Source organism: Xenopus laevis, chromosome 2L (genome assembly GCF_017654675.1).
Source record: "Xenopus laevis strain J_2021 chromosome 2L, Xenopus_laevis_v10.1, whole genome shotgun sequence".
Classification (NCBI taxonomy): domain Eukaryota; kingdom Metazoa; phylum Chordata; class Amphibia; order Anura; family Pipidae; genus Xenopus; species Xenopus laevis.
The window spans coordinates 10,831,561-10,856,747 of NC_054373.1; the positions used below are offsets into that span (position 1 = coordinate 10,831,561).

At 38.7% G+C, this 25,187-nt stretch overlaps 1 protein-coding gene across 2 annotated transcripts in view; it reads right to left on the reverse strand.

The window, feature by feature from the left end:
• Positions 1-23,343, reverse strand: part of LOC495454 (uncharacterized) — a 23,375-nt gene extending 32 nt beyond the window's left edge. Inside the window, 10 exon segments of one of the 2 annotated variants that reach the window (NM_001095107.1) lie at positions 1-490; positions 1,572-1,642; positions 2,853-2,944; positions 4,540-4,564; positions 6,983-7,105; positions 9,155-9,451; positions 11,387-11,614; positions 11,696-11,710; positions 12,429-12,515; positions 23,164-23,317. The exon segment at positions 1-490 is cut by the window's left edge and continues 32 nt beyond it. In NM_001095107.1, coding sequence (NP_001088576.1) covers positions 428-490; positions 1,572-1,642; positions 2,853-2,944; positions 4,540-4,564; positions 6,983-7,105; positions 9,155-9,451; positions 11,387-11,614; positions 11,696-11,710; positions 12,429-12,486 — 972 coding nt within the window. In that variant the 5' untranslated portion in view covers positions 12,487-12,515; positions 23,164-23,317 and the 3' untranslated portion in view covers positions 1-427. 2 annotated transcript variants of the gene reach the window in all.
• Positions 23,344-25,187: the final 1,844 nt, after the last annotated feature.

Consider the following 25,187-nt stretch of genomic DNA (forward strand, 5'->3'; position numbering starts at 1 on the left):
AACATTATGCTAGTTTTAAGAAAAGTAGCCTATAGCAACCAATTAGATATTTTCTTACAAACAACAGACCATTCAATTCTGTTTAGTCCTCAATAGGCATTCTGTTTAGTAGTCCTGCATTGCATCATCAAGTTAGAAAGGTACTTCTTGGTAATATGCACCCCATATCTATTTTAACCAGTTTGGTATAGTGGTTAGAGACTGATTAAAGCAGAACCCCCCACTCCCATAGATCAGGTTCCATATTTTGCCTGTATCCTCCTGTCGGCTCATTGAGGTAATGCTGAACAGTTTACCGGTGTTCTGTTGATGTTCCAGAACAAAGAACCTGGATCTTCATCCCTGGTTTATATGAATATGTATATATGACCCTCAATTCTTTGTCCCACGTAGTGGAGATCTACATCATCATCAACGGGAAGGTCAGCTATACATGTGTGACATGTCTTATCTTTTTGAGGAATGTGTCATTCCACCTCTGTCCCGGAACCTGCAGAGAAACAAAAAATTCAGTTCAAAGGAGGAACTTGCCCCGAAAATCATTGTCATTGATTTGCAAAGCTCTGAAGCTGCAACTCTCCCATCCATTTATGAATCTGAGTAACTTCCAACTACAGTTCTGCCTTGGTCTCTAGATTGATCCAGGTCATGGTTTATCTATTAGAAGTAAATCTAGAGCAACTGAACTTGCTGAGTAATCACTGAAGATGTTTTACTACTTATCCGAGGAGCTTCTTCAAGAAGCTGTTCAGATGATTAGTGAAATGTCTTCAATGATTACTCAGCAAGTCCAGTTGCTCTTGATTTACTTCTAATAGATAAACCATGACCTGGATCAATGAAAACCTTTGTAGACATTCACTGAAGAAGTTATTAGGTTAAACTAAAGAAGCAGCTTGTATGAGTTGTTTTGGAGATTTAAATGCTAGCTACTCTACATCATGACCTGAATGAATAAAGACCTTCTCGACTTTATAAACAGACAAATCCAACATCTTCAGAAACTGTCAAATGGTGATTAGAGAATTAGAGAACTTCAACCAGGCATATAAAAGAGTGGAAGATTATTAAAAGGATAATTTTATACACCTGGTTGGAGTTGCTCTATACTTGCCTGTTCAACTCTTTTGGTGGTGGATTGTTAATAACAGAAGTGATACAGATGTGCTACGGTACTGAGGTACCCAATTAATCCAGTGCAATTCATTTTCTAACTAGCAGTAGATTAAGCAAAACTAATTGCTGATGATAATAATACTAATACTATTAATGTGGTTGGTTTTAGAGATCTCAATATCATTACTCTATATTTAAAGAGATCCAAAGAGAGGGTCTGTAGGACCAATGCATTGGTCAGGACACACTTTCTAGAAGAAAATCCAAGCAAGGAGATGTCATGTGATAAAATGTAAACAAAACACCATTTGGGGAATCCTAAATGGTGTTATAGTTGCCTGGCAATGTCCTTATCATCTTTGTGACAAATGTAGTTTTTCAAAAATGTATGCACTTGCATCTGTGGTTCAACAATATCTGGAGGATGTCCATGATATTTGTCAACGCAGCTTTACCTGTGAGTAGTCTGTGTCCAAATGAACTTCATATGGGTGAGATACTGTGCTATTTGTTACAGAAGGAAGACCTGTGAAGAACAAGAGAGTCAGATAACTAGATAATGGCATGCTCTTACAGAAATGAACAATATGACATATAGATACTGAAATGTTCCAGTGACGCCTATACTAGATCACTTTCCTCGCCCAAAATTCAGGTCTCAAATTTTAGTTCCAACCCCTTCCTTGAAAAACTTAATGTTGATACTTTAAGGGCCACTGAGTATATGCATCCATATTCATAGATTTTTCGTGCCTTGCAACTCACAGTAAAGTCAAGATTTAAGGTAAATCTATGCATATGGCCTCTCCGAGCACTTACATTCAATTTTACAGTTGCAATGATTGTTATTGCAAGTAAAGCACAGACGTAGATGAAGACTAAGGTTAAGCAAAGGCAAGGAAGGACAAAGGCTGGATCTGAGCAGAAGCACATCTAATCAGTTGCAGAGCACAGGGGAGGCATGGGATAGAAGGTAGAGCAAGAACACCAAGACACAGCAAGAGCAGGGGCACAACAAGACTAATGAAATGAGAGGAGTCAGGAAGCATTGGTAGTATATACCCAGCAATTGCAATCATGGTGGCAATGTAGATGTCAACAAAGGTTCCACTTTAAATAAAAAAGGTTTAAACCTATCAAGGCGCTCTAGGACCTGATTTCAAATGAAGAAGCTTCATGAAGAAGGAAAACATGAACACAACATAAATAATGGAGGATGGCAGCAAAGCCAAGAAGAGATTAAGGGGAGGATTATTAGCAATGGTGGTAGGAAGAATTTGGTGGCCCCCATACATGGGGAGGACAGGGTTGAATCGTCCAAAAGGCTAGACATGGCGGATTTCGGTGCCAAAATGCAACATTTTGCATTTTGCACTGACATCCGTCTGCAGCTCAAAAGAAAAGGGGAACAACAGTATCGTAAGTATCGCCTAGCCCTAGCCTTTATAAGGAATTGTGAGGGTTTTTGCTCAATTTGTTGAGTGTCAGAAAAAAATATTGTCATCCATAGACTTTAATGAACTTTGTTGAATTTTTGGCGTTTCTCAAATTTTTGGCAAAGCAAAATTTGTTACATACGCCCATCATAAAAAGTTTCAGAAGTGGCAATAACCTGGAGCTCTATTTTCTTGTACATTTAATCTCTGTTAACGTTATTTAACTGTAATGCAATAAATGGAAACCACATGGTCATATTCTTACAGCAACCCATGACCCGCACTTCCAGAGTTACTCACTTGGTAAAGGACGTTGCACTTCTGAAAAGTCCGGATCATAGTTGTAATTGTGCTTATAGCTCAGGTCACTGGAAGTCTTTGCTGAAGCTGCCCTGTAAATAATTATTTGAGCAGATATATGACATTGGTAGAATATATTGGATAATACAACTACAGTCCATCCCCTCAAATGAGAACAAATGAAATTAAAGAAATGGCGAAAATTTTGTGAAACGTCTCGTTTTTGACGCCGGTGCCAGTTTTTGACGCCGGCGCCCGTTTTTGACAAAATGTATTTTTGACGCCGGTGAATTTTTTTGAGCGTTTCGCAAATTTATTCGCTGGTGGCGAATCGCGCAAATTCGCCGCAGATTCCCCGCAGATTCGCGCCTGGCGAATAAATTCACCCATCACTACAAATGACTATGTGTATCACTTTAGGGTGACAACATTTTTTATTATCGGTATATCACTTGAAAATCTCAATACTGTTTTAGGCAATCTAAACACTTCTGCTCAACCAGGGTTGTATTCTTACAACAATACTGCACATTAAGGGGGTTATTACTAAACCTTGATTTTTTTCTGGTCGAGGTTTTTGGGGAAAAAACTCAAATTATATGTATTATACCTGAAGCTGCTAAAAGTCTGAATCAAAAAATCCACTATCTCAAACCTGCTGAGGTCATGTAGAAGTCAATGGCAGATGCCCCTTTTACTATTTGAAGATATTGTGATCTGCCCTGGGCATTGTCTGCTAATCAAAAAAATTCAGGGTTTCGGATAACCTGAAAAAATAGAGTGATTCGGGCATCAAATCCGTATGATTCGAGTTTTCACTTCATTTTCATGAGTCTTTTCTCGACCTGACTTAGTTATTTTATTGATAAATAAGATAAAATCATGGATGGAAGTTGGTTTAGCTTGGTTTAATAAAAATATTAGATAAATTTGAGTTTTAGTAAATAACCCCTAAAACTTCCCCAGCCCCATTATAATGCAAAATAATCCTCCAATGAGAATCCCCCTATTCTGGCTCTTTGTCCCTTGAAGTTTTTTTTTGAACATTATTAAGTATATTTACCCTCCCCATACATAATTACAGTGTAATATATCAAGGCCAAATATTGCACAATAATAAGGTTTTTTTCTACTTCAAACAAACACACAATTTAAAAAAAAATGTAATGTTTGCTTATTTATTAAAAAATCAGAATATAAAAAACTGTTGAATAGAATTGTGGAAAAAAAACTTGAGTACCTTAAATTTGTGAGGTTACAAGCTTAAAAAAAACTAAAAAAATGGCTTGAATTTTGCCATGGGGAACTCCCGTTGACTTCTACATGAACTCGCAAGCTTTAAGATGCAGAAGTTTTACATTGAAGTTTAATAAATACCAAAACAATAGAGTTTTTGTTTTTGTTATAAATCGAATTTGTGAGATTTTGTGCAATCATGGCAAAAATTTAAATTTAAACCTTGAGAAAAGACCCATGATATGTAACATCAAGATGGCTGACATATTGTTAGTAGCAGCATTCTCATTGATGAATTCTCTGGGACCTGCAATTTGGTTTTAGTCACCTCTAATTCTTGAGTCTATAATTATGTTTTACCAATCCATTTTCAAAAGCCCAATACTTTATCATGAAATCCCCATACTCCAAATCATTCCTATTGGCACATATAAGTAAGTACCACACTTACCATGCAGTGCTCTGGTAACTCATTTCTAAAAAGAAACAAAAACATCAGGAAAGCATAACATTAAGACAATTTATTTTAAGAGATATTTTTAAGGTGTTAGAGCTTTCTCCTCAAATAAATGTATACCCAAGAATATCAGACAGAGACCTATGTAGCTAGTTATTCCTCTACCAGGAAAGTGTATATTCCAGCCCAGGAACCATATACTTCTCCCTATAAGCAGGGACATTTCTGGCATGTAGTAAGGTGAGAGTGCAGCCTTGAGTGGTACTTCTATAGAGGAAACAAATAGCCACCCATGTTGCCTGGAATGTCTGTAAATGTAAGTCTTTTATAGAGGTGGATCAGTTTTATAAGACAGAAGGAACCCTCCTAGAAAAGACAAGATACCTACTCCCAGTAGAATAGGAGTAAATAGCAGACATCTGGGTAGCTGAATGTTACATGTACATTACTGGGATTTTCATGGAACTGAGGGAACTGGGATACTAGTAGGTTAGCAGGTGCCCATTTCAGAGTGAAAGAGGGACTATGTTCGTCATGGATTGGCATGACCTAATGTACATTTTTGCAATTCAGTTAATAATTAGGAAGCACTACTAGTTCCCATTATTATTGTTAAATGGTGTAATTACAGGAAACAAGTGACCCATGGTGCTTCTAATTCAAGAAAAATGAGAGTGGACCTTGGAAGGTGGCAGTATGCTGAGCTCACCTACAAGCAGATCCAAATTCAATGCATGCCACAGCGCTGAACATTATGGAGGCCATTTACTACATGCAAGGAAGGGCGAACATTCGAGCTAGTCTCTGCACTCCACACTAGAGCTGAAAACTTTGCATTCACAACTTGAACAAAGCCTAGCCTGAATTCAACATTAAAGGGATACTGCCTTGTTTTTTTTCAAAATAGTTAGTTAATAGTGCTGCTCTAGCAGAATTCTGCACTGAAATCTGTTTTTCAAAAGAACAAGCAGATTTTTTTATATTTAATTTTGAAATCTGACATGCGGCTAGACATATTGTCAGTTTTCAAGCTACCCCCAGTCATGTGACGTGTGCTCTGATAAACTCCAGTCACTCTTTACTGCTGTAATGCAAGTTGGAGTGATATCACCCCTCCCCCTCCAGCAGCCCACCAGCAAAACACTGGGAAGGTCACCAGATAACAGCTGCCTGGTAGATCTAAGAACAGCACTCAATAGTAAAATCCAGGTCCCACTGGGACACATTCAGTTACATTGAGTAGGAGAAACAACAGCCTGCCAGAAAGCAGTTCCATCCTAAAGTGCTGGCTCTTTCTGAAATCACATGACCAGGCAAAATAACCTGAGATGCACCTACACTAAACTAAAAAAATACTTGCTGGTTCAGTAATTAAATTTTAGATTGTAGAGTGAATTCTTTGCTGTGTAAACAGTGTCATTTAGAAATAAAAACTACACCATAAAAATAATCCCTTTAAGCAAAGAAAGAAATGTGGGTGTCCCACCTCCTTCCCACTTCCTATACCCTAACTTTAGGCCACAACTGAGCCCTTTATAACCACCACCCTATGACAGGCAATAAGGGCATGGCTGTCTTTGACAGTCATTATTGTGCTCTGCATCTAGAGGCCGATTTTCATCCAAAGTAAATGTGTGAATCTTAACATGTTGAACTGCAGGTATAGGATCTGTTATCCAGAATGCTTGGGTCTTTCCTTAATTTGGATCCCCATAAATCTACTAAAAGATTAAATATTAAATAAACCCAATAGAATTGTTTTGCCTCCAATAAGAATTAATGATATCTTGGAGGCATGTTTACTAACATTGAACATAAATATATGGAGATGTTGCCCATGGCAACCAATCATCAATTAGAATTAAACAGTCATCTATAAGTTAGAAAACAAAAGCAAAGATCTGATTGGTTGCTATGGGCAACATCTCGAGAAACCTCTCCAGATATTTATCACCAATCTTAGTAAACATGCTAATTAGTTGGGATTTGATTTAATGGGTTTCCGAATTATTGATCCCAAACTTGTACAACCTTCTTGCTTTATCCAGTGGGATCCAGTGTTCTTCTGACCATATTTTACAATTTTGGAACTGACCTGTCTATAATTTAAAGCACATATAAATAACTAATAAAATTCCTAATATGATCTCATTCGGATGTTATATCATGCGCAATTTGCAGCGCACACACAATATTTTACTTCCAGCAATGACCTTGTTTAATTAGCTATGACTTGTTCTTGTTCTTTGAGAACCTTCTCAGTTCCTGCTCTCTAATAAGACTTTGGCATTATGAATTTTGCATGAAAACCGCAATTCCATTTCGGCTAATAGCTTTCCTAAAATAATACATGTATCGGATCGAGCCAATGAAAACCTCAATCTGTCTACACTGCCGCTGGATTTTGAATAATTGCAAAAAAGAAAAAAACGATTACCTCTCTGCTTCTCTTTACGGCAACAGACTAGAACCACGATGATGATGAGCACGATGAGCAGAAAGCAACCCACTGAAACAGTAGCAGCAATGATGATGGCCGTATTATCAAATGTTCTGGAACCTTATGGACCGGAATAAAAGACAAATTAAAAAAGATTGTTTATATGGGGGTGGTATTTGCATTTGCATATTTTTAGGGTCAGATAAATTAGCTATATTTAAAATATAAATAAAGCATATGTTAAAGGGGTAGTAAACCCTGCTGCACTGCACTTCTCAACCAAACTTTACTATAATATAGGTTGAGGCATGCTGGGAGTTGTAATTTTGTAACATCAGGGTATTCTAAGAGCAACAATGCACAATAATAATAAAAAAATAAAATAAAATGCAAAAAATCCTCCAATGAAAATTCCCAGCTGATCTGTGTAAATTTGGCTCCATGTTCTTTGTTCCTGGAGTTGGAAGCTTTAAGCCCAGTTTCCCAGCATTGGACAAGTCTGTCCTTTATCCGCATGTTTGATTCCAGTGTCATTTAATTAAGAATAAATTATATAATTATCTTTATATGTATGAAAACAACAAGATGCCTGACATAGAGCTGTGAATCAGCTTTCTTATTGGTCAATTATTTTGCATTTATAATGAAGTTTTGGATCAGTAGAATTCCTATTTATTAATTTTCTTGCATCTATAATTACAATTTTCTGCAACTTTTATGGAAAACTAGGGGAAAACTGTAGGAAAACATTACATTTGGGTTTAAATGGAATAAATGATTGCCCGGGCCCATCTGAAATCCCAATCAAATTTCCTAGCCATGGACACACAAGTATGGGTCAATTTTTTCAAATGTGAAAGAAACCCGAACACCCAGGAAAATTCACTCAATTGCAGGAAGAACCTTCAATCTCTGCTAGATAGACCCTGATTAGAATCAACCCAAGACACCTCGTCTAGATGAATTGCATGATATGCAGATATATTTTAGGATACCTAACAAAAAGCTTCTGGAACATAGCTGTAGAGTAAAAACTATTTTGTATGGTCGGAAAGCACAGAGACAGAAATTCTGATGCCACCTTCAAGATAGTAACGCAAGGACACACCCCTAAGGTACAGACTTAACAGTGTTGATCTAGTCGGAGAATGCCCCCTTTATCCACGTTAAGGGGGTTATTTATCAAGGTCCAAATTTATCTCAAAATCGGCTGCTACAAACTCCGATCTAACCCGCTCGGGTTTTTAACGCTTATTTATTATTACATTTCCCCGAAAATTTGCTTTACGGGAAAAGCTCAGATTTTCATTATTTTTTCATGAATTTTCCCCGAAATCTCCGAATTTTTCAGAGTTTTCACCAAAAGCTCCGAAAAGATAGTGAAATTGCCCGAAACCCCCGACACAACCAAAAATCAATGGGTCTGTTCCCATTGACTTTTATGCAACCTCGACAGGTTTGAGATGCTGTGTTTTTATATTCGGGTTTTTTAGCCCTCTGGGTTTAATAAATTCCGAAAAATTTGTGATTTTTTTAAAAGTCCGATTTTATTAAAAAAAATCACAAATATTTCAGATTTCAGGAAATTTTGGGTATATGGAGCTTAGTAAATAACCCCTAACTGTTATTAACATTTCACAACACAGGAGGTATATTTATCAAAGGTCGAATTTCGAATTCAAGTTTTTTTAAACTCCTATAAATTTAAAATTCGACCAATCTCAATTTATTATTAAAATCGATTTTTTTTCAACTCTGACATATTGAAACAACCTAAATATTCTAATCTAATTCGAATCAAATTCGATCAAATTCAATTCGAGTTTGTTCTCTGAAAATAACTCGAATGTCAATAAGGTTGCAAACAACTCCATTGATTTAAACAGCAATTCGGCAGGTTTTAGGTGGCGATTAGTTGAATTCGAGTTCTTAAAGGGCCAGAGTATGATAAATCTCGAGAATCAAATTTGAATTTTTTTTAAAAAACGCAAATTGAATTTTTATAACTTTCTAGTCAAATTTGACAGTTTTGACATAAAAAAATTCAATTCGACCCTTGATAAATCTGCCCCATGTTGTTGAAGATCCCTGATGTAGAAATTGTAGAATAAAGATAGTTTTGATAACAAACAACAAATTTTATGCAACAAAAAAAGTTTAAGTCCTTACCTGCAACAGTCGCTGTAATATTCACAGTGGAACTTTGTTCTGTTGCTTCTATCCTGGCAATGCACGTCACGCTGGTGTTGCCGAGGAGAGTTAGTTTTAAAGTACTGTTGACATTGTAAAGGTCGCCTTGTGTCGCTGTAGATGTGGTTGTATATTCTGAAGAATTTACTACTGTATGGTTTAGTGTCCATGTTATTTTCGGAATGGGGAACCATCCTGCAGCTCTACATGAAATATCTACAGTGGAATTTGTGATGACCGTGAGACTTCTTTTGGCTATGTCCAAGGATCCATTAACTATGGGAGAAAACAGATCAACCCTGTTACTTGCATACAGATAAATATTTATCCTCATCTAAACTCCCAAAAAACACCAAAAAGTGTTTTGAGGGTTTCCTGTTGTGTATTGACACAAACAGAAACTGTAGTATTTGATGAGAGAAAAATGAAATTGGGCAAAATTTGAGACTGAGAAGAAGAGCAGGGTAATGGGAGATACAATTAAAAATATGATAAATTGGGAATGAGAATAAGCCAAAATTAGGAGAATCATAACACAGAGAGGGAAAAAAACACCCTGAGGGATAGAAGTGAGACAAATGAGAAAATTGGGTAGGGAAATATAGAAAACTAGCATTAAGAGTTGTGTAATACATATGAATGAAGGGCATAGAAAAGGTTAGAAGAAAGAAGAGAAGGAAGAGTTGTGATGTGTATGTAACAAGGGAAAGTTACAGCATATTAAAATAAAAGGAAAAGAGAAAATACATTGTGCAAGAGAACCATGTGACTAGTATCAAAGGAGGGAAGGGGAGAAGAAAATATAAGTGTGAAAGGAGGACAACAGCTCATGGGTATAGAAATGGGACAGAACAGGAAAAATGCCATAAGCCATTAAAAACAAAATTAAGCATTTCTAAGGGTAAAGGAAGGGAAAGGTGAGGATGATCATGAGAAAGATAATGAGGTGGAAGCTTGGTCATGAGCAGGGAAGCAAAAGGAAATAAAAGAAAGAGAAAACATTTTTAGACATGGGCTGGAAGCAATGCTGGTCCCCGGCCCAACCAGTGGTGCATGAGTAACATGTTGCTCCTCAACCCCTTGGATGTTGCTCCCAGTGGCCCCAGATGCTTATTTTTTTAATTCCTGACTTGGGGCAAGTTTTGGTTGCATAAAAAACAGGTTCACTGCCAAACTGGTAGCCCCTATGTGCCAAACAGCCAGTTAGTCCTTATTTGGCATCCCCGGGAACTTTTTTTATGCTTGTGTTGCTCCCCAATTCTTTTTACATTTGAAAAGATCTTTTCATTTTTATTCTATTTTTTTTCAGGGAAACTATGACTATTTTAATTTTCTTTTTCAGTTGCTATCCTATTTATGGAAAAAATTCTAATCTTAAAAATGTGCTTGTGTTTATTGGCCAGAAACTACTTGATTACAATGAATATCTCATTCCTCCATTTATTTTGAAAAATGTGACTTTTAAAAAGATAAAAATAAAATAAAAAAAAAGAGTGCATACACCTCTCTTTTTTAACTAAGATTTTTGAAATTTTTTGATTGATAAATAGCTAACTTCAGAAAACTCGACTTTGGAAAAAGATTTAAGATTCAGATTTTTCCCCTGTGGTTTTCTTAGATCATGGGAAAATGTACATGGTATAAAAACAGAATTTTGTACTTATTTAAACCAACCCACAGTTAAATGATGGCATAAAAGAATAGGGAAACAATGCATGCCTCTAGGCTTTGAAAAGTAGAGGAAACTAGTGTTGTGCAAGCTGGTCATTGGTCGGTGGGTGGGCCAGACTATGCCTATGGACCATCCCTGCCTGTGATGTCATCACTGCCCTATCTTCAGGCCTTCCTCCTCCAGCAGCCTGCCTGCTTTAATTTATATATGTGCATTTGCCCCACACCCTTTGGTGACGCTATTGATGGAAAGATCAGATGTAAGTATGTAAATGATGATGGCAAGGAGGGTCAGGTGTTGTATGAACTGGGGGAGGTAAGAGTTGACTTTAGGTCAATCTTCCCATCACTAGAGAAAACCTCTGCAGGCAAAACAAGGATAAGATGAGAGGTTGTATATTAGGTTTGGGAATTGACTAGGGAGGTGAAGCATAACTTTAGGTTAACATGGAAAAGGAAACATATGCAGGAAAGAAAGTGAAGTTTGACTTTAGCCAAAGGTAAAAAAAAAAGAAAAGAAATTTTGAGACTCATACCAACCCTGTACAGATAGATTGGCCTCTTTACTCAGGGATGATAGACTGTAGCATTGTATTAGTCCACTGTTACTTTTCTTGACATTGATAAAAGTAACTATAGAAGTAAAGTCTCCTGTGACAGCATTTGTGAAGTTTTGCACAACAAGATTCTGATTTGGGTCAACTTTGACCTCTCTTGGACTTATGATGACAATCTGAACATTCTGATAAATCCACGTGAGGGATGTCCATGATGGTGCTACGGTGCACTGAAAGGTGGCATTGGAACCACTGAGTAACGTGAGATCACTTGGTCCCTGTAGGATAGTCCCTGAAACTCCATAGCCTGTCAAAAATGATTGAGAAGAAAATATTCATAAAAGCAGATCCAAAATAGCTGTTTTATCAGAAAAAAAATAATTCTGACACTTTTACTAAGAATCTACCTAGCAGGTCATATATCTCCATCTTGATCTTCATCTTATTAACCACAAATGCAGATACATATAAATTTGCCTTTATCTTAGCACTTGGATGAGGAATTGAAAAAGGGCGAGGGGAAATCTTCTTCATGCTTCTGTTCAGATCTGGCCTCAATAAATGGTCACAGTATTTGGTCATTTGGTCATTGTGGAGCCAAACTGCACAACCGTAATACATGAAATGATGTTTATGGTTTGGGCTCAATTTTATCTGACTTTTACATGGAGGCAAAGTAGTAGCATTGATCCACTTAATCATTTGATGACCCTTATAAAGCCATCAGATGGTGAGGATTGTTAGTTAATGGTCTGTTGTTAAGGTCCATGAGCACATTTTCTGATAGAAATGACAACCATGATTTTATGGGATTTAGGAAGGTCTACGCATCAGTTTCATCCACATTCAACAATGGTCAGCAATGAAAACAACCAGATTGTTCCCTCAACTTGTTGTGTACATGGCCACCCTAACAGGTCTTTTAGATAAAACGTTAAATACTTTTGAAGCACATCACAGCCTTGGGAATGGGAACATTCTTGTTGTATACATGTTGTCAAGCAGAGTGTAAGGTAAATCTTTACCTGTTACCAGGCACAGCAGTAGGACATAAACCACAAAGGATATTCTGTCTCCAGCCATCCGTTTCAAGCTTTATCACCAGAAGAAACCTTTAAAAAAATGGTCAGTCAAATTTTGAAATGTCTGTGACTTATTCCTAGTGTATTACAGTGTAATAGAAGTAATAGAAGTAAAACAGATAAGGCTGCAGGATGGAGACTATTAGTAAACACAGGTGTGGAATCTGTAATGTGGAAATCCTTTATCCAGAAATCTCTGAATTATGAGAAGGCAGACTTCCATAGACTCCATTTTAATCAAATAATTCACATTTTTAAAAATAACTTCCTTTTTCTCTGTAATAATAAAACAGTAGTTTGTACTTGATCCCAACTAAGATATATTTAATACTTATTGAAAGTAAAACAATCATATAGGGTTTGATTAATGTTTAAATGATTTTTTAGCAGGCAAGGTATGGAGATCCAAATTGTAGAAAGATCCCTTATCCAGAAACATCCAGGTCCCATACCTTCAATCTGTGTAAAAAAATGTATATATTCTCGTTGACTACAGGTAGCTTTAAAGTTTGTTTTCTTTCATAGATTTTCAGTCAAATTACTTAACTTACTGACAACCGTAGTACAGGTTATCAGGCGAAAGAAAGAAAGAAAGAAAGAAAGAAAGAAAGAAAGAAAGAAAGAAAGAGAAAGAAAGAAAGAAAGAAAGAAAGAAAGAAAGAAAGAAAGAAAGAAAGAGGAATTAAGAATGAATAAAAGAAAAAGGAATAAAGGATGAAAGCTAAAAAAGAAAAGAAAAGAAAGAAAGAAAGACAAAAGAGGAATGAAGAATGAAAGAAAAAGAAAGAAAGAAAGAAAGAAAGAAAGAAAGAAAGAAAGAAAGAAAAAGAAAGAATGAAAGAAAGAAGAATTAAGAATGAATGAAAGACAAAAGAGGAATGAAGAATGAAAGAAAAAGAAAGAAAGAAAGAAAGAAAGAAAGAAAGAAAGAAAGAAAGAAAGAAAGAAAGAAAGAAAGAAAAAGAAAGAATGAAAGAAGAATTAAGAATGAATGAAAGACAAAAGAGGAATGAAGAATGAAAGAAAAAGAAAGAAAGAAAGAAAGAAAGAAAGAAAGAAAGAAAGAAAGAAAGAAAGAAAGAAAGAAAGAAAGAAAGAAAGAGAGCAGGGCACTTACACCCAGTAACACATTTATTCACACACCAACAGAGACATGGATCCTGATCATACAGAGTAGTAATATAGCTGAGATTTACAAAAAACAAAGAGCTACCCATCAAGCTCAACATTTCACTGACCTTTTGCTCACAGAGAATTATATTTATTAGGGAACTAGAAGCCCATCCCCTTGCCCACACCTAAACACCATCATTTCACCCCCCACCAATGTCACCCACTCTGCACCCTGTTCACCAATTGATTTTTGATAAACTTACCAGTCAGTTATACATTCCAAGGGTTCTGTTCCCTTTAATCACGACTGCAGGGATCAGAGGCCACTCTAGGAAACCATAACTCTACTATAGCCACTATCTATATAATGCACTGGTGGTCAAATACTTATCCCTGAAACACAAGTGCAGGAGAAAGAAGGGGTGTCAGTCTTCCCGTGACCTGCCGCAGTATCCACAATCTTTTACTATCCCAATAAAGTAATTCATAAGGTTAAGCATTAGCATTCTTGCAGTGATACGTCATCTCAACTACATATTAAAAAGGGGAAGCTGAATGATGAATCTGAATTATCAGACCACACCAAAGCCCTACACAATGCTAACAACTGAAACCAGAGAGTAGCCTGTTCGAAAACTAGGATATTATAAGTTATTTCTGAGTTCTACAGCCCATACAGAGGCATTTGGGCAGCAGTCCGGGATAATTTGGCATTAATGACAACCACATTTTTGCTTGTTCTACCTTTCATTGTAATACATGAGGGATACTCAGGGTTCCCTGTATAACTCAGCCTGCAGCCTTGTGTCTTTATATGGTCACAGAACCCCTCAGTGACTTCTAATATCCTTATCATTTACAGTAGGGGGTACATTATCCCTTATAATACACGAGTGATACTGAGAGTTCCCTGTATAACTCAGCCTGCAGCCTTGTGCCTTTATATGGTCACAGAACAACCCCTCAGTGACTTCTAATATCCTTATCATTTACATTAGGGGGTACATTATCCCTTATAATACATGAGTGATACTCAGAGTTCCCTGTATAACTCAGCCTGCAGCCTTGTGCCTTTATATGGCCACATAACCCCTCAGTGACTTCTAATATCCTTATCATTTACAGTAGGGGGTACATTATCCCTTATAATACACGAGTGATACTGAGAGTTCCCTGTATAACTCAGCCTGCAGCCTTGTGCCTTTATATGGTCACAGAACAACCCCTCAGTGACTTCTAATATCCTTATCATTTACAGTAGGGGGTACATTATCCCTTATAATACATGAGTGATACTCAGAGTTCCTGGTATAACTCAGCCTGCAGCCTTGTGCCTTTATATGGTCACAGAACAACCCCTCAGTGACTTCTAATATCCTTATCATTTACAGTAGGGGGTACATTATCCCTTATAATACACGAGTGATACTGAGAGTTCCCTGTATAACTCAGCCTGCAGCCTTGTGCCTTTATATGGTCACAGAACAACCCCTCAGTGACTTCTAATATCCTTATCATTTACAGTAGGGGGTACATTATCCCTTATAATACACGAGTGATACTCAGAGTTCCCTGTATAACTCAGCCTGCAGCCTTGTGCCTTTATATGGTCACAGAACCCCTCAGTGACTTCTAATATCCTTATCATTTACAGTAGGGGGTACATTATCCCTTATAATACATGAGTGATACTCAGAGTTCCCTGTATAACTCAGCCTGCAGCCTTGTCCCTTTATATGGTCACAGAACAACCCCTCATTGACTTCTAATATCCTTATCATTTACAGTAGGGGGTACATTATCCCTTATAATACATGAGTGATACTCAGAGTTCCCTGTATAACTCAGCCTGCAGCCTTGTGCCTTTATATGGTCACAGAACAACCCCTCAGTGACTTCTAATATCCTTATCATTTACAGTAGGTGGTACATTATCCCTTATAATACATGAGTGATACTCAGAGTTCCCGGTATAACTCAGCCTGCAGCCTTGTGCCTTTATATGGTCACAGAACAACCCCTCAGTGACTTCTAATATCCTTATCATTTACAGTAGGGGGTACATTATCCATTATAATACACGAGTGATACTGAGAGTTCCCTGTATAACTCAGCCTGCAGCCTTGTGCCTTTATATGGTCACAGAACAACCCCTCAGTGACTTCTAATATCCTTATCATTTACAGTAGGGGGTACATTATCCCTTATAATACACGAGTGATACTCAGAGTTCCCTGTATAACTCAGCCTGCAGCCTTGTGCCTTTATATGGTCACAGAACAACCCCTCAGTGACTTCTAATATCCTTATCATTTACAGTAGGGGGTACATTATCCCTTATAATACATGAGTGATACTCAGAGTTCCCTGTATAATTCAGCCTGCAGTCTTGTGCCTTTATATGGTCACAGAACCCCTCAATGACTTCTAATATCCTTATAGTTTACAGAAGGCGGCACATTTTCTTTAATAATACATGATCGAGTCTCCCTGTATTACAGGTATGTCAGTTAAGATATCACATAGCTGAAAATTGCAGAATTTATCCTAAAGCTAAAGACTTATGCAGCTGCCAAAATAAAAGAACTAAATCATGTCCATCTACCAGATATTAACTGTTTTCATATTCAGACTAGGGATGTAGCGAACGTCGGAAAAAAAGTTCGCGAACATATTCGCGAACTTGCGCAAAAATGCGAGCGGTTCGCGAACGGTTCGCGAACCCCATAGACTTCAATGGGAAGGCGAACTTTAACATCTAAAAAAGACATTTCTGGCCAGAAAAATGATTTTAAAGTTGTTTAAAGGGTGCAACGACCTGGACAGTGGCATGCCAGAGGGGGATCAAGGGCAAAAATGTATCTGAAAAATCTGCCTGTGTGTGCTTGGAAGAGATAGTGTAGGGGGAGAGCTGTTAGTGATTTCAGGGACAGATGATAGTAAGTTTGCTGGCTAGTAATCTGCTTGATACTGCTCTGTATTGGAGGGACAGAAGTCTGCAGGGATTTGAGGGACATTTTAGCTTAGGTAGCTTTGCTGGCTAGTAATCTACTGTTCTCTTTAAACAACTGCCATACGTTGACCTTGTAGGCATTGTTTGCCCAGTTTTTTTGGACGCAGCCACTGAAGCACAGTTGCCAGAAAAAATATGCCATATAAATGCTGAAAATAGTAATTTTTCGCCATACGTTGACCTTGTAGACATTGTTTGCCCAGTTTTTTTGGACGCAGCCACTGAAGCACAGTTGCCAGAAAAAATATGCCATATAAATGCTGAAAATAGTCATTTTTTGCCATACGTTGACCTTGTAGGCATTGTTTGCCCAGTTTTTTTGGTCGCAGCCACTGAAGCACAGTTGCCAGAAAAAATATGCCATATAAATGCTGAAAATAGTAATTTTTTGCCATATACGTTGAGTCAACGTATGGCAAAAAATGACTATTTTCAGCATTTATATGGCATATTTTTTCTGGCCTCTGTGCTTCAGTGGCTGCGGCCAAAAAAACTGGGCAAACAATGCCTACAAGGTCAACTTATACACTACTACAGCGGTAGTAAAATAAAAAAAAGTAAAATAAAAAAAAAATGAATATTAAAAAAAAAAAATTAAAGTTGGTGCTGCTGAACTACTAGGAGCAGCAGATTAGCACACCAGTCCCACTCCCCAACACTGCTAGACTAATAGCACTGGGCTCTTATAGTAGTAGTAGTAGTAGTAGTAAAACAACAAAAAAATAAATAAAAGCAGTCCTTACAAGGACTACTGTTATTGCAGCAGTCAGCAGATGAGATCAGAAGCAGGACAGCTGCCCACTGCAGCTACATACAGAGCACTGCAGTAGAAGGTAGATTACTAGCCAGCAAAGCTACCTAAGCTTAAATGTCCCTCAAACCCCTGCAGACTTCTGTCCCTCCAATAACAGAGCAGTATCAAAACGATTACTAGCCAGCAAACTTTCAACTGTCCCTGAAATCACTAACAGGCAGCAGCTCTCTCCCTACACTATCTCTTCAGCACACACAGGCAGAGTGAAAAAACGCTGCAGGGCTTCGGTTTTTATAGGGAAGGGGAGTGGTCCAGGGGAGAGCTTCCTGATTGGCTGCCATGTACCTGCTGGTCTGGGGTGAGAGGGCAAAAAAAAGCGCCAACAATGGCGAACCCAAAATGGCGAACGTCGCGCGACGTTCGCGAACTTCCGGCGAGCGCGAACACCCGATGTTCGCGCGAACAAGTTCGCCGGCGAACAGTTCGCGCCATCTCTAATTCAGACTTGCGGAATCCATATATTAAAAAAATTAGTAAAGTTTAATTTTTTTTTTTTTACAAGCACTACCCAACCTGTGGTTCCGTAGCAGTAGAAAAAGGCATGCTGGGAGCTGGAATTTAACAGCCGAAGTTTAGATACACCACCTGTCTATAATATGTGACTGCCATAGACATCCCTTTTGCTGTTAAGTTAATGGCCTAAAGTTCATAGAACCCCATTGATTGAGCTGCTAATGTTATATGTTTAGCAGGGTTGTGCCAGTATACCGTATGGTTGTTCATAGAATGACCTCATGGGCGTACTTCCAATGAGTCACCCCCAGCTCCCTGATTAGATTAGATAGTCAGTATACCTACAACAAATATTGTGAATGGTCCCTGTGCGACACAAACACACGGGGCCTTGCAGGTCAATGTTGGTGCTTTTCATGGCTAATTTCATTTATGGGACCAGCGAAGGGGCAGCAGTTCAGACGGTTGTTAATGTGCCTTTTCTAACAAGATCCAGCATGACATCTGTACAGCACATACAGTAAATTCCCATTCCATCCACACCTCCTGACAGCAACAGGTCTCTTGAGAAATCTCTTCCTGTGAATCAGTGACCTTATTACTCCATCCACACGGCACAGCCTATTATAGTCTGTTACCATTAGAGCTTTTCATACCCCAGAGTGCCATGTTTCTCTGGCTCCTTGACAAGTTTTCAGTCATATCCAAGAGGTTGAAAAAGTAAACCTAGGCGTATAAAATCCAGATCTGGTTTAGAAGTTTGCCTAATTTTGACCATTTTGCCCTAGCTTCTGGTTATGCATGGCACCTCAAGTGGTGTATTCTCAATAGACAACACCGTGATCCTATCTTTTGGCCCAAAGGAACAGAAAATAGTCTATTTGATTAAACAATACCTACACAAACCAGTAGTGGCCTTGCTGAATTGATCTTGGGTAAAGGGTTGGGCACCATCATTTTGCTTGACAAGTGTCTGATAGCATAAGAGATGCAAGTTCTAGATGTTGGAATTGCTTACATCCCAAACAGGCCCACAGTATGTTAATACTTATGTTGGTTGTAGGGTGGTGGCGTTGCCCGGCTGGACTCAGTAAGTCATCTCTTACTCACACTTGGCCATATCCTTATGTTCCAGAAGGTGTCTATGTGGTACCATGAGCCCATGGGCCACATTACATAGTTACATAGTTAAATTGGGTTGAAAACAGACAAAGTCCATCAAGTTCAACCCCTCCAAATGAAAACCCAGCATCCATACACACACCCCTCCCTACTTTTAATTAAAATTCTATATACCCATACATATACTAACTATAGAGTTTAGTATCACAATAGCCTTTGATATTATGTCTGTCCAAAAAATCATCCAAGCCATTCTTAAAGGCATTAACTGAATCAGCATCACAACATCACCCGGCAGTGCATTCCACAACCTCACTGTCCTGACTGTGAAGAACCCCCTACGTTGCTTCAAATGAAAGTTCTTTTCTTCTAGTCTAAAGGGGGAGCCTCTGGTACGGTGATCCATTTTATGGGTAAAAAGGTCCCCTGCTATTTGTCTATAATGTCCTCTAATGTACTTGTAAAGTCTAATCATGTCCCCTCGCAAGCGCCTTTTTTCCAGAGAAAACAACCCCAACCTTGACAGTCTACCCTCATAATTTAAGTCTTCCATCCCTTTAACCAATTTAGTTGCACTTAGTCTCTGCACTCTCTCCAGCTCATTTATATCCCTCTTAAGGACTGGAGTCCAAAACTGAACTGCATACTCCAGATGAGGCCTCACCAGGGACCTATAAAGAGGCATAATTATGTTTTCATCCCTTGAGTTAATGCCCTTTTTTATACAAGACAGAACTTTATTTGCTTTAGTAGCCACAGAATGGCACTGCCCAGAATTAGACAACGTGTTATCTACAAAGACCCCTAGATCCTTTTCATTTAAGGAAACTCCCAACACACTGCCATTTAGTGTATAACTTGCATTTATATTATTTTTGCCAAAGTGCATAACCTGCATTTATCAACATTGAACCTCATTTTCCAGTTTGCTGCCCAGTTTTCCAGTTTAGACAGATCACTTTGCAAAGTGGCAGCATCCTGCATGGAACCTATAGTTCTGCACAATTTAGTATCATCTGCAAAAATAGAAACAGTACTTTCAATGCCCACCTCCAGGTCATTAATAAACAAGTTGAAAAGCAAGGGACCTAGTACAGAGCCCTGCGGTACTCCACTAACAACACTGGTCCAATTAGAAAATGTTCCATTTACCACCACTCTTTGTAGTCTATCTTTTAGCCAGTTCTCTATCCAGGTACAAATACTATGTTCCAGGCCAACATTCCTTAATTTAACCAGTAACCTTTTGTGTGGCACTGTATCAAATGCTTTAGCAAAGTCTAAGTAAATCACATCCACTGCCATCCCAGAATCGAGGTCTCTACTTACATTCTCGTAAAAGGAAATTAAGTTAGTCTGGCAAGATCTATTACGCATAAAACCATGCTGGCACATGTCCAGTATCTTATCCTTTATTAACCCTTCGAAAAGCTTTCCTAATACTGACGTCAGACTAACTGGCCTATAGTTTTGAGGCTGAGAGCGGGATCCTTTTTTGAATAGAGGCACCACATTAGCAATTCGCCAGTCTCTCGGCACTATGCCAGATCTCAATGAATCCTGAAAAATTAAGTAAAGAGGTTTCAAATGTAAACAAAGTTGGGCAGCAACACAAGCTACTGGGGGTGCCAAATATGGGCTGTTATTGGCTTTTTGGTAGCCCCTATGTGGACTGGCAGCCTACAGGAGACTCTGTTTGGCAGTACATCTGGTTTTTATGTAACCAAAACTTGCCTTCAAAGTAGGAATTCAAAAATAAGCACCTGCTTTGAGGCCACTGGGAGCAACATACAAGGGAATGGTGAGGAACTTGTTGCTCCTGAGCCACTGGTTGGGGATCACTGCTATAAAAAAGCACATGTTTTTTTTCAGCTGATGCAATGCAGGAATAGTTCCATTCATATTTTGCAGGCTATGCCTACAGTGTCATCAGCCTGTCAAGGAAAAATATAGAATCAATACAGCACCAGACAGTAATTTTCAACTGCAATGTGTTTTATTCAGCAGTGCAGGCACACTACATGTTTCGGGCAGAGCCCTTTATCAAGGATGTAAATGTAAAAATCATTGCTGGGCATTTGGTTACCAATCTATATAGAAAAGAAATGGACCGCAATAACATATTACGTACCAAGAGTTTCCACAACCCGAGAATAATAAAGGCTATCCCGAAGGGCCAGTACTTAAGGGCAAAGAAAATCGCATCATCCGATTTGCTATTTGAAAAAGCGGCCTTAGACCTCACAGACCGGTTCAAAGCAAGAGGGTACTCTAGCCAAAAATTAGAAAACAAGAGCTTACTCGCTCAGAAACCTAGAGGGCATAAAAACTCTGCACTAACGTTTGTTAGCAAATATGACAATCAAAGTAAAGAAATAGAGAAAGTCATAAAACAATTCTGGCCCCTACTGCAGATGGACAAGGACTATGGCCATCTATTTACAGAATTTCCACAATTTGCATATAGAAGGGGACCTACCTTGAGAGACTTAATTAGTCCCACTGAACCAAGGCAAAAGGAACAAGACCCCCAATGCAGAGATAAAATTGGTACTTTTCCGTGTTATAACTGTAACTGCTGTACCTCGATAATTAAGGGCCCTAACATACACCATCCCACAAAAGGAACAGAAATTAAACTGAGAGCAATTGCCACATGTATGAGTACATATGTGGTATATTGATTGACGTGTCCTTGTGGTAAATTATATGTAGGAAAAACAATTAGGGCAGTATTAAAGAACATAAGGGTTCAATACGAAACTTTGAACCTGGCACCTATACTGATACCACAGACATTTCTCTGAAGAAAAGCAGAATGTGAGTCAACTAAAGTGGAAGGTACTAGAGGTGGTAAAAAGACCACAGAGAGGTGGCGACTGGGAGAAATTACTACTCCAAAAAGAAGCATACTGGATAAACAAATTAGAATGCAGTCAACCAAAAGGAATGAATGATTACAATAGCCTTAAATGTTTCTTATGAAAAATATGCAATTGACCTATTGTTAATAAGTATAAGAATATACTAACTGATATTTATTTTTCTCATAGGTTCTAGTGGCCAGCTAGGAACTCCTGCCGTGAGTAGGAACTAATAAATTGATAGTTAAAAGTACAGGAGTTATTGTTATTAATGCTGGCTGTTTAAGCAGATATAGTACTACTCACTACATGCTTTGTACATCCCTAGGTAGGCTAATTTAATAGCAGTACCAATTTTGTCAAGGTTTGGATCTCCATTTTGTGCTTTATTGGATATTTTTAGTTTTTCCTACAAGGACAGGCTGAAAGAAGCAGTCTCCTTGACTTTGGACAATTGGACATTTGGACACTATGAAATAATGAACTCACAGTGAAAGTAACTGAATTTTCTGAATTTTGGGTAACACTGTATTTTCCACACTGTCACTTTAAGAGGGGGAGGTGGTTGGTCTGGTCTCAGGAAGGTATTTAATCCCACAATGCTTTGTATGTGCTTACACTTGATAAAGGGCTCTGCCCGAAACATATAGTGTGCCTGCACTGCTGAATAAAACACATTGCAGTTGAAAATTACTGTCTGGAGCTGTATTGATTCTATATTTTTCCTTGAATTATGCACATGGGGTGTAACACAGAAACCTACTGAATCTTACAGCAATAAAGTGAAGAAATTGGAGGCTGAATCATACCTACTCTATTGACGAGTGTCATCAGCCTGTGTCCCTTTGGGGACAACCTATACTTCCCTTTACATTGCAAAAAGGCTTTTTATGATGATTAGGAAAGTTTTGACCGATCAATCAGTGAGAACAATGGAGTCTTATGCTGGGCTGAAGCAATAAGACTTTCCCTGAAGCCAAGTGCATAAAAGTAATAGGAAAAAATACCCAGTGACACAGATACTAACAACTACATATCCCCCTTCTTGATATTTCTGTCCAAGCGTTCGAAAGCATTGAAAGGGAAATTCACCAGGTTCAGAAATGTTAGATTATACCGTTTTGACCAGATGGAAAGAAATATTGCATGTTTACATCATAGTAGAAAGGAAGGTCATAGTATTGATTGGAAACACATTTTTATTGCACTTAATCTTACAAATGAATAGAAAGTGACACTTTTCTCTGACCTTCATAAAGGTGATGCTGGTCCAGCTTGAGGACAAAATATTGTACTAACCTGATATTTCATGGTTTCAGGCAAATCCAGGTAAGATGAGTCAGCCACGAGCTCAGCAAAGACATTCCATGTAGAAATGTAGATTAAACCAGAATCACAGCACAAAACATTATTCCTGTTACAGGCTTGGCAAGTTGGGACTATTCCCGGTTGGTTTCTGTACAGTGACTGAAGCGAAGTATTTGTGTTCCTTCCACTCCAGTTACTGTTAGATAAGATAAGGGTAGAGTCCATAGCTCTCTGCCATATTCACCAGCAATCATTAACCACAGTATCTGTGCACAGTCTTCAGTCTCACTCTATTAATATCATATAAAGGGAACCAGGAGAGTCCAGCCAGAACCGAAATGATTGTTTGTAATATTGTACCCCTAGAACTATAGGAGGGTGACTGTTACCCCAATGTTTCTATATATCTGTAACCTTGTTATGAGCTAAGGGGGCCCAGCCTGAAGGCCAGTTAGGGGGAGATTTGGGGTGAGGGCTTATTTGTGCCCAGCGTACCCCTGGAACTATAACAGGGTGACTGTTACCCCAATGTTTCTATATATCTGTAACCTTGTTATGAGCTAAGGGGGCCCAGTCTGAAGGTCAGTTTTGGGGAGATTTGGGGTGAGTGCTTATTTGTACCCTGGGTACCCCTGGAACTATAGCAGGATTACTGTTACCCCAATGTTTCTATATATCTGTAACCTTGTTATGAGCTAAGGGGGCGCAGTTTGAAGGTCAGTTAAGGGGAGATTTGGGGTGAGTGCTTATTTGTGCCCTGGGTGCCCCTGGAACTATAGCAGGGTGATTGTTACCCCAATGTTTCTATATATCTGTAACCTTGTTATGGGCTAAGGGGGCTCAGTTTGAAGGTCAGTTAGGGGGAGATTTGGGGTGAGTGCTTATTTGTGCCCTGGGTACCCCTGGAACTATAGCAGGGTGATTGTTACCCCAATGTTTCTATATATCTGTAACCTTGTTATGAGCTAAGGGGGCTCAGCCTAAAAGCCAGTTAGGGGGGAGATTTGGGGTGAGTGCTTATTTGTGCCCTGGGTACCCCTGGAACTATAGCAGGGTGACTGTTACCCCAATGTTTCTATATAACTGTAACCTTGTTATGAGCAAAGGGGGCCCAGTATGAAGACCAGTTAGGGGGAGATTTGAGGCTAGTGATTAATTTGCCCTGGGTACCCCTGAAACTATAGCAGGGTGACTGTTACCCCAATGTTTCTATATATCCGTAACCTTGTTATGGGCTAAGGGGGCCCAGTCTGAAGGTCAGTTAGGGGGAGATTTGGGGTGAGTGATTATTTGTGCCCTGGGTACCCCTGGAACTATAGCAGGGTGACTGTTACCCCAATGTTTCTATATATCTGTAACCTTGTTATGAGCTAAGGGGGCCCAGTCTGAAGGCCAGTTAGGGGGAGATTTGGGGTGAGTGATTATTTGTGCCCTGGGTACCCCTGGAACTATAGCAGGGTGACTGTTACCCCAATGTTTCTATATATCTGTAACCTTGTTATGAGCTAAGGGGGCCCAGTCTGAAGACCAGTTAGGGGGAGATTTGAGGCAAGTGATTAATTTGCCCTGGGTACCCCTGGATCTATAGCAGGCTGTTATCCTTGCAAATTATTTTGCTGCATTTCCAAAAGAAGGAGACAAAGAACAAGAGTCTATATTGGCAAAGACTGATTGCACTTATTCAGATATTTATATTAGCGCAGCAACCTATAGCAACTAATGAGATATCTACTGTAATAGTTCTCACTGTACCTAAAAGTGGCCTAAAATATCCATTGTTAAGTCCTGGAACTGTCAAGCACAAGGAAGAATGGGCCGGGCCAACTGCATTATTATGTAAATGATTTGCTGTACTAATTTATTGAAATTAATGTGTGTGAGATAATGTATGGAAAGCATGCCTGGGCTCAAGTGTATGAATGGATATACATAATGCTTCCTGGCAGCAGGTTTCTGCACGACTCTGTGCCTATAATATCCTGTTTTTCATTTTTATCTTTTATAGCCTTTGGAGA